The sequence below is a fragment of the Polyodon spathula genome, chromosome 24 (genome assembly GCF_017654505.1).
Source record: "Polyodon spathula isolate WHYD16114869_AA chromosome 24, ASM1765450v1, whole genome shotgun sequence".
In the NCBI taxonomy this organism is placed as follows: Eukaryota; Metazoa; Chordata; class Actinopteri; order Acipenseriformes; family Polyodontidae; genus Polyodon; species Polyodon spathula.
In genome coordinates, this window is record NC_054557.1 from 6,600,166 (window position 1) to 6,610,319 (window position 10,154).

Here is a 10,154-nt window from a genome sequence, read left to right on the forward strand (position 1 = left end):
ATGCGATGCTTGGCTTAGGTTTAAGCCTCTTCTTTTCTATACATTGTATCCTCATGCTTGGAATAACTACATTAATTCAAAGTGGGTTCTCTGTACCCTTTAATGAAAATAAAACAAACACTTTTTTTTTTCTTCTTTTCCACAGGCGGAACAAACACTTCAAGTTAAAGCCAAGCCTTCCAAAGGTGGGACAAACTAAAAAGAGGGAGTGTTTTTAATTAGTGGGGGGAGTGGGGAGGCAAGTCTCCAGCATTTTTATTATTAATATTAATGCAATAAAACTGTTATCTTTCAGCACTTGCTGGATGTGAAATCCCTGAAGTATCTCTCAAACCTGACACTCCAAGACCGCATCACTAAATCTCTGCTCCACCTGCACAAGAAGAAGAAAACGCCCAGTATAAGCGCTCAGTTTCAGGTGAGAAGTGTTCTTTAAGCGCAGGGTTTGAATTGCTTTTTTTTTTCCTGTTACATTGTTACTGATGAGAAATGTAGCTACCGCATTGGCAGCACAGAACACCCAAAGCTGACTGTTTAGTTGCTGCAGCACTGCCAGTCACACTGTAGCAGATGAATCTGTTAACAGATTAAACAAAAAGAGAGTTCCAGGGTAGGCGATGTATGCAAGCAAAAAGAAAAGCTGCATAACTCCTGGTGAGAATGTGTCTGAAGCTGGTAAAAATGCCCATGTTGATGACCTGTTTTTTCCTCCATGTGGTGAGTGACCTAGACAATTAACTTGAGTATGATTAATTATACAGCAAAATCCCTGGAGGGGTCCCTAGAAAGATAGAGGCTAGATCAACCAGTTAAAGCCTTGAACAATAGCTGCTGACGTGCATGGGTAGTGGGGATAGGTTTGTAAGGTTTACAAGTTAGAGGAGGTTGCACGTTTGATTCCAGCTAGGAGTCTAAACAAGCTCTTGGGTTTCCAGCAGCACCATGTTTATCTTCAGTTTTCCCACACCATCTTTTCTGATCTCTGGTCAGTGTTTTATATATATATATATATATATATATATATATATATATATATATATATATATATATATATATATTCCCTATATATTATATCCTCTGTTGGGCAGTAAAAATAGTTTATCAAAAGCAGCTTTTGTTTTATTTACCCTACTGCCATTCCTCTACTGTTTTGACAATAGTGTCAACACTCTCAGAAAACTTTTTATACAAATCCCTTGTATTCAAATGCCAGTACTGAAAGTGATTTTAAACCCAGCTTTCTTGTTGGTTTTTAAGAAGAGTGTGTGCCGGTTTTATGCTGCCATCTTTATATCAGAATGACCAAAATGTACCTTCTTGTTTTTCTTGGAGATCTTTTAATTTGAAAGGCCTCCAAAGACATAACAGTATGATGTCATGTCTGTGCTTTTAATTAAAATGGATATAGTCCTCCTTATAAAAAATTTTTACAATAATAATTTTACAAAAATTACAATGGTAAATGTTTTGTGAACACATTGCAATAACATCAAGAATAACACCTTAATCATATTATTATTATTATTATTATTATTATTATTATTATTATTATTATTATGATGTTAGGTTTTAAGAAAGATTTATGTGTGAAAGATTGTTCCTGTCATTTATCAGAATTTTCTAATTTCAAAACATGGACCCTTATGCGTTTATTGTGTCCATCCGGCTAACTTTCTTAACTGCATTTGCCTTGTATCTTCTCCAAATCTTCTAACATAGCCCTTTGAGTTTTCATTTGCATATGATCTGATGAATTGTTCATTTTCTAAAGTCTTCTGTATGTGTGTGCACTGGTTGTCGATCAGTTTCTTATAGAAATTTTAAGGAAGTCTGTTATTTTTTTGCCACATACATATATGGCCAGTGAGTTCTAATTTCCACCAAGTGTTGATATATAATAAACAGGTTTGTAGTCTGTGGAATGAATACATAACTGATGACTTCATTCTACTGAGTAAACCGCACATCCTGTGTGTGTGTTTGTTTTAATCTTCCGAGGGCGAAAGTGAATTTATAGCAACCGAAATAGCTGTACACCCTCGTGGAGTCAGTTGTTCTCATAACGGGAGAAATGAAGTTCAGGTTGTTTTTATGAAGTAGAGTTAGTGAACAATACCCTGTGGAGATACTGTATGACTATTCGTCATTATGAATCCTCTCCCTATTTGAATTAAACGCTTTCCAGCTAATAACTCTAGAACTCTCCAGCAGCCTGCACACTCGGGTTATACTGCAAATTCAACAGGGTAGTTCTAAAAAAAAAAAAGAATACTGGGTGCAAGCGGATCTCTTCATCCCTAATGCATTTTATAAGGAAACAAAATGCATACCTTATTAGTTTTTTTTTTGTTTTTTTGTTTTTTTGTTTTTTTTGTGATTTAAAAACATTACAAATAAAGGAACTGTTCCAAAATAACATTTGGAAACACAGAGCAACATAAATCTAATTGGGTTTCATACCTATGCATACAGTATTTCTGTATGTTATTTCCACCTCCAGAAAAAGTGGAACTAAAAAGTATGAATCTGAATTGAATCAAAAAACCCATCAATAGCATGCATTATCTAATGTAATGTTGTGTGTTTTTTTTTTGTTTTTTTTTTAATAAAGGCTTCCCTTAACAAGTTGATGGAAACGCTGGGACAGGCCGAGCCCTACTTTGTCAAGTGCATCCGCTCGAATGCAGAAAAGGTAAGGGAGTCCTTGCTGAGTTATTGTGAATACTGCACAGACAGTTTCAATGTGTATTTCTGAAAGCCCTGTTCTTGCTTTGCAGCTCCCCCTGCGTTTCAGCGACACCTTGGTGCTGAGACAGCTGCGTTACACAGGCATGCTGGAGACTGTCAGGATACGACAGTCAGGGTACAGCATCAAGTACACCTTCCAGGTAAGAGAGACAGTTTCTGTTCACTCACTTACATTTTTTGGTTATATCTTGAATTGCTCTTCAGGGGTATCATAATTGACAGTAGATCACAGTGATCAATACGCATGAGGCTTTGGCAAGTGAGGCCAAGATCTTGGGAGCCATTTTAAGGTTATGAAGAAATGGGCATTAATTTAATTAAAGATATACTGTAATGTATTTGGCAGGCAATATGTATTTTCTTTGTTTGCATGTACATGTAAGAGGAAAGAAGGCATTAAATTGTGTATTTTAAGAAATACATTTGGAAACGCAATAGGAGATTCATTTCACCTGCCCACTGCAATCATTTGTGTTAAGTTTAGTAGACCCATTTTTGTGATGTGTGCAAGAAATACATTACAATACAACTTAGACGTATATAGCACCTTTCACATAATGAAAGACCGCAAGACTCTTTACAAAGGCGAAACATCTGTAATAAGAAATGAATAATATCACAGTCCTCGTGGAATGTTCCTCTGTTTAATAAAAACGTCAGCGTGAAAACCAAGTCGACCAAAGTTTCTGCCACCTTTTAGTGTTTTAAACAATGAGACTTAAGGGTGATCTTGTGAACATCATCCCTAGAATAGAGGCATCTTATTGCTGTCAGTGAACCCCAGATAACTCGGAAAACACAGCATCTCTTTTCCACATTACTCATGCAGCAGTTGAGAGTGTCTGGATGTAGGGTAGAAGGCCTGGCCTTTGTGATGAGCTCATTGTCTAAGCTTGGCCTTCTGTTAGTAGAAACAACAACATGTGTTGCTGTTCGCTGCGTGTGTGTGCGGTGATGTCAGTGCTGTAATTGTCAGAGATATCAATAACTCAACACAGATATAAATAAAGGTATTTTGAAAGAGCATATTTTGCTTTTGTTAGGTTCTTTCAACAAGGATATTCTAGGCTTGTTGGCCTCTTTACCCTGATGGAAAAAATACCATGAAGGCCCCTGAGTGATAGGAAACAGTATTCAAAGACTTCCACCAAATCTTTGTGTTCTTTTTGTTCTTGCTTTTTTTTTTTACTTTCATTGGGAATATGATTATCACTCAAGGGCTTTACAGATTACCTATAGTGTCAGGGAATCCATTGCTTCAAGAGAAACTTGATATGGGTGTGAAATATCAGGGTCATTTTAATGTATTTATTCTTCTTGTTAAGATCCACTTTGTACCATATTTTGTATGTCATCAAATCCTGGTGACTTTTTAAAACTCAGACTTTAAAGCACCCCTGTGTCCTGAACAGAGTTCTCAAAATTATGTCTAGGCTGTTAATGAATCAAGTTCATCGCAGTGTAATCATTAACCTGTCCCCATGCAACACTCTTGCCTCCAGTTCAAGTAAGAGCACTTGTGGCTAGTGTGGTATTTATTAATTCCACTAGGGGCAGTATGTTTCAGGAGTACAGGCTACAGGCTGGACAACAGTGTACCTGATACACAAAGAATATTACAGTGCATTAGTTAAGATAATTCTGATCATTCACACCCATATCAAGTTTTAATATGAAAACAGTACAGGGGCATGTTGCAGTAGACATTTCAAATGCGAATAGTTTTTCTACAGCAGTCCTTCAAGTTCAGAATTATACAGCATCACTTTTTTGCAGTGTTTGTTGCATGAAAAGGAATGGCTGCCTCAGTGTCATTATTTTTCTGTCTTTCTTTGGCAGGATTTTGTTGACCATTTCCATGTCCTGTTACCTGATGGCACTGGCGCTTCTCAACACAGCATTCGAGAATACCTGAGCCAGGTGGACGTCAACCCAGACAGCTTTCAAGTGGGGAACACCATGGTATGCACATTTTAGCACTGCCTTTCATAACTTACTGTTGCATCAAGCAATAACAGATTTGATTTCTTACAATATTTGGGTTATTCTACCAATAGCAATATACAGCAGGTCCAAGTTAACCCTAAGCACAGGTACTGTAGTACAGCAGCAACATATGTTGAGATGTTGGTGGATGGAGTAGGTCCAGATTAGTTTAACATGTTGTACTTCCCACATCATGACACTACAGATGGTCTAAACTTCACTGCCCAGTGGAATCTCAGCACAATGCCTATGGAAGTGTGTTTGGATTGAATCTAAGCTGGAAGCTGTTGTCTTTGAGAGCTGTTGTAAGCTGCAGTGATGCAATGTGTTTGTGTGTGTGTGTGTTTCTTCCCAGGTGTTCATGAGGGAGGTGGAGAGGCAGAGGCTGCAGGACCTGCTACACCAGGAGGTGCTGAGACGCATCATCATCCTGCAGCGCTGGTTCAGAACACTGCTGGAGAGGAATCACTTTCTCAGCATGAAGCAGGCTGCTACTGCTATACAGGTGTGTGTGCCCTGCCCTGCTTGAACAACTACAACCTGGGAACAATCCTCCGCCGTCACCCAACACAATATTTGTGTGTGAAGCTTGGTCCAGACCACAAAAAGATCTCTCGTCAAGTATAGATGTCAGTTTTTTAGGGTCAAAATAAACTTCAATTGTCCGTCCTGAATGTCACACTCTGTATAGTGAACACCTTTAATTTTCCTCGAAGCTTCCAATTAAATTGCATTTGGGTATAATCCAAAACGCTGTTGATTTTATAGATTCAACAGCTGTTATTATAAAGATGCCCATCACCCACGGTCGCTAGTGTGGGGAGAAACCTACTTGCTTCTTATCTACAGAACTTTTGTGTTTTGTGAAGGAAAAATTAAATAATAATGTTGCTGTCAAAATACTAGTACGAAGTAACTGTGAAGTGTGTCTAAGTTACTACAACGTATGTTTTACTTGGCGCCAGTTCATCTCTGAAGACTATCAAGAATCAGTGCACTTTACCTAATGACTGCTACAAGCTCTTACGAAAAAGTTTAAAAGTTTTGTATTTAAGTGTCACCCAGGTGGACATACAGGGCTTTTGACCCTTCCATATATCCACAAGAAACCCCACGATGCTGTGGATTTTCTGTATGAATCGTATCTTTACCTTTTTGATTCATAGCGATGGTGGCGGAGCTACAGAATGAAGCAGGCAAGAGCAGAATCCGAAGCCGACCCCGCCCTTCTCCACGGAGCTGCCACCAGTATCCAGTCCTCGTGGCGAGGATACAGGGAGCGGAGGAGGTTCCTGCAGATGCGGGAAGCTGCCTTCATCATACAGAGGAGCTGGCGGAGGCACTGCTACCAGAGAGGGGAGGCTGCAGTCTGCATTCAGGCAGCTTGGCGCGGGTACAGAGAGAGGAGAGTTTACAGAACACAGATGCGCAGGATTATACTGCTACAGGCAGCTTGCAGGGGATACCTGGCTCAGCAGAGGTATTAAATTAGCTTGGATTTTCAAAATGAATGGCAACATATCCAAGCAAGTGATAACAAACACTGATGTACACCACAAACTTGATTGGATCAGGCCATGGTCATCCTTATCCTAGAGAGATCACATGGCCTTTTAACTCTTTTTGCTGTACCTGCTTTTTATGGTATTCTTTGGACATTTCAGAATGATTGCAACTCCAAAATTGCTTAAAGAGCAAGAACGTTGAAGGGTTATTTTACTATATTTGTTCCACTTTCCTAACAGTGTTATGATGTTTGCACTCATTCTGAGTGGCTAAGGGTTATGTTGCTCCAGTATTGAACTACTCTGTCAGGTAGGGCTGGCAGAGCTGAAAGGTCATATTGTCATATGACTTGAATAGAATGAGGAAGGGTGTTCAGTGCAGATACTTACTGTACCAGCAAACCAACTGGATAATCTAGATTGTAACCAAAAACTGCTTTTCAGATGCTCAGTTCAGTAGACAAAGTAATAAATTAATTGGGTTTAATGAGTTTTGCTGTCCACCCCACGGCATTCCTCTTGCAGTTCCACTAGCTGTTATGGCTGGCATCTGGGAGAGGTGGGGTTGGAACAGCTGGTAGATGCGCCACAGCTGCCCCCGGACTCGGCAGTGTGGGCTGGCTTAGCAATGTGGTATACTTTGGAATTTTTGTTGCTTTCACCCTTCCCACCACTGTGAATGTTAACGCCGTAATCTAAAAAAAAAAATTTAAAGTCTCGCTGCCATTACAGAAACTGGGTGATTAGGAATTAAATTTGGTAAGGTTTAGCAATGATCTACTGAAAACCACGAAGACAATAATTTATTTAATCGTATAAAGGAGTGGGACTGAGGTATTTTAAGCCTCCAGCATAAACAGGGTTCGTAAATAGTTATGTATCAGAGCTGCTGTCACTGAACCTTTATTTTTGCTGATCTGCATAAACGCCGTAGGGGAGAAAAGGAAAATAAGCTATTATGGCTTCCATTTTGCAGTCATGTGACTTCATGGAATACATATATCTCTTGCATGTAAATTCAAATGTAGTGTAAATTGGTTTCTCTTTATTTTTTCAGGTTTAGAGACATGAAAGAGCAGAAGGTGACAGAAAGGCAGCTGGAAAATGGACAGTCGAGTCCAACTGAGGAGGAGGAAGAGAAATTTGGGAACAAGGACATCCCAGAGATTATGGAAGTGGATCCCACCAACTGGGAAGACCGCTCCTATCAAGATCGAGAAACCTTTCTGCGCAGACTGAGCTCAACGCAGGATTGTAACCAAGAAGAAATGTCAAGAGACTCTCGCTCAGACTCTCTGGACAGGACAATAGATGATTGTAAAGGTGGTGAGGGTTACACAGGAGTTGTGCAGGAAGTGGTGGTTAGAGAGAGGCCAAAATCTTTGGATGACCCCAAGCAGAAGAAAGTGGTCCGGGCGAAAAGAGAGAGTCGTAGAATGAGGGAGCTGGAGCAGGCCAAGTTCAGCCTGGAGTTGCTGAAGGTCAGGTCTACCGGTGGGGTGTCTCCATCTGAGGAGAGAAGGTGGTCCACTGAACTAATCTCTCCACAAGGCACTCCAGACAGTGAGAGCTCACGGGGCAGCTTTGAGCTTTTGACCATTGATGACTATCCAAAAGTCAAGCCTGCTTCTGCAGAATCAGAAGAGTCTGGCTCTCCGTCCAGCTTGCTGGAACATCAGGATATTTTATCCAGCAGCCCTGCATTGCCTGATAGTCTTCCGACAGAGTCAGAGATATTGAATTCTGAGCCTCTGTCCACCAGCCCCATCGGTTTGACCCCAATCACTAAGATCGAGAACAGCCTGCCCATTTTCTACGTCCCGCATTCCAAGAGCTCCACTGTTGCCTGCAGGACCAGCGAGGATTCTACTGCAGCTAGCAAACCAGCTAAAGAACGGAGAGAGTCAGTCCGGAAGCCAGTGGTGGTTGTGATCAGTATGCAGAAAGACACACTGCTAGATGACAGTCTAGTACAGCAACCTCCCCAGATGCGGGACAGCGAGTCTCAAACGATAGAACTCCCTGCAATGCCCAGGGAAGTATGTAGCAGCAGCAGTGTCCCAGGAGGGGTTAACTCAGCCGTCCTTGAGAAACTGGAGAAGCTGAACGTGGAGAAGGCTGAACGACAGAAGCAGCAGCAGCAGCAGAACGAGAAGGACATGATGGACCAGATCCGGCAGCAGAAAGAGATCCTGGGGAATCAGCGCAAGGTCTTCGAGCAGAACGAGAGAGACATGTTCGAGAAGCAGCGCGGGGAGGCCCTGCAGAAGATCGAGCAAAGCCGGCGGAGTGGACCAACACAGCCCATAACTACAAGCTCCAAGTCTGTGGAAAGACCGCAGTCCCTCCTAATCACCCAGGGGCCATGGGAGCCCAGCGCACCCCGGGGTGTGTCTCCGTCCGCAGTGGACAGCCAGATCATCCTAACAGCAAACACTGGAGATAAAGACTCCATCCGCCCCCTGGCTAAAGAGCGTCCGATCAGCATGTTTCTGGAGCGCAGGGAAGGGCTGAGGAGAGCTCCACAGGACTTTGAAAAGGTGGACAGTTGGACCCCCAAACGGGATGGTGCTGCCAGGAATGAGCATATTAGGCAACCGAAAGTTCCAAGTCTGAGCACAGACGGCACAGCAGCTGACAGGCCTACACCAATGTTCTTCTCGCCAAAGGACAATAGGGTTCCATTCACCAAGTAAGGAGTTGGGTTTTTAAAATTAGATCTTCTTAATGTCACTGAGTTTGTTTCTAAGCAGAAGTTCTTTGCTGGGTCTCTTAAACTGAGTAGTACACATTTTAAATAAACTAATTAGACATGCATTTCTGCTAATGCCTTCACTGGTGTCATTTTACCTTTGTACTTTATTATGGAGCATGTTTGGAGATATGGATAAATTTCCTACTTCATAAGATCTGTTCATCATGAGAAGAAACAGATATTCTGTCATTCTTAGCCATTTGCTGAGAACATCATTTGAAACTTTTGTCTACGTGACGTATTTTCTTCACCTTTTACCTATTTTAGCTATTCAATTTACATAGTTTTGTGACACATTATATAAAGCATTGTTCCTTATACAAATATATTCAGTTTTAAGTTACCAGGCATTAGCTTGTCTACATATTACGACTTCTGATTATTCAACAACTTCTGATTATTGTACATGGCCAGATGTTATCCTTGGTACACTCATCTGTCATATCTACTGTATATGGTGAATGCTAAAAGACTAAATCCCCATACTAGGGATTAGCAGTTTAAATCCCCATACTAGGGATTAGCAGGAAATAGAGAGGGTGGCGTTTGACTGAAATGACTAAACTTTTGCAGGTTTGAAAAGGAGTCTGCCAATCAGGAGAAGTCTTCTGTCCGTCGGAAAGAGAGGCCTGCGAGTGCGAAGCTTGTAAAAGTCCCTGGACACAAGGGGCACGAGGTAAGGGGAGGGTGGGGAGGGGACGGGCAAAGCGGTGGTTTTAACTGAATATGTGATCAAATGATAGGAAGTTCCAAAGTCTCTTACATAATATGTAAGCAAGCAAGAGTAAACATCTTACTGCTCTATAGAACATGCTGTGCAGATTATTTAAGTTTATCAGACAAGGTGGGTTGGGGAATACCTTGAACAGTGCTTGAAATAGTGCGGTCAGACAGTCTTTACTCAGTCAGCAGACTGCTACACTACACCCCCTTTTACATCACAGCAGACTTACTGCATTGCCAGAAAGCAGTGTCTGTTCACTACCAGGAATGTGTGTAGAGCTTAAAGAGCATTGTACAAAGACGGCTCTCATTGATGCAGGGACACACAACTCCAGCCCCCAGAGCTCTGACAGGTCCAGACATTGGAGAGCAAAGCAGATTAACCAGCATACAGTCCTGGGATAACACAACCTGCTATTACACTTGAGGACTGGAGT

General features: G+C 41.4%; 1 protein-coding gene across 8 annotated transcripts in view; it reads left to right on the forward strand.

The window, feature by feature from the left end:
• LOC121299185 (unconventional myosin-IXAa-like) overlaps nt 1–10,154 on the forward strand; it is a 168,587-nt gene that overhangs the window by 139,819 nt on the left and 18,614 nt on the right. For 7 of the 8 annotated variants that reach the window (XM_041226806.1, XM_041226798.1, XM_041226805.1 and 4 more), the window contains 9 exons: nt 146–185; nt 296–418; nt 2,612–2,692; nt 2,778–2,888; nt 4,588–4,710; nt 5,090–5,239; nt 5,901–6,214; nt 7,297–8,931; nt 9,568–9,670. In XM_041226806.1, coding sequence (XP_041082740.1) covers nt 146–185; nt 296–418; nt 2,612–2,692; nt 2,778–2,888; nt 4,588–4,710; nt 5,090–5,239; nt 5,901–6,214; nt 7,297–8,931; nt 9,568–9,670 — 2,680 coding nt within the window. The remainder of the gene's footprint in view (nt 1–145; nt 186–295; nt 419–2,611; nt 2,693–2,777; nt 2,889–4,587; nt 4,711–5,089; nt 5,240–5,900; nt 6,215–7,296; nt 8,932–9,567; nt 9,671–10,154) is intronic. The other variant, XM_041226803.1, reaches the window with a different exon arrangement.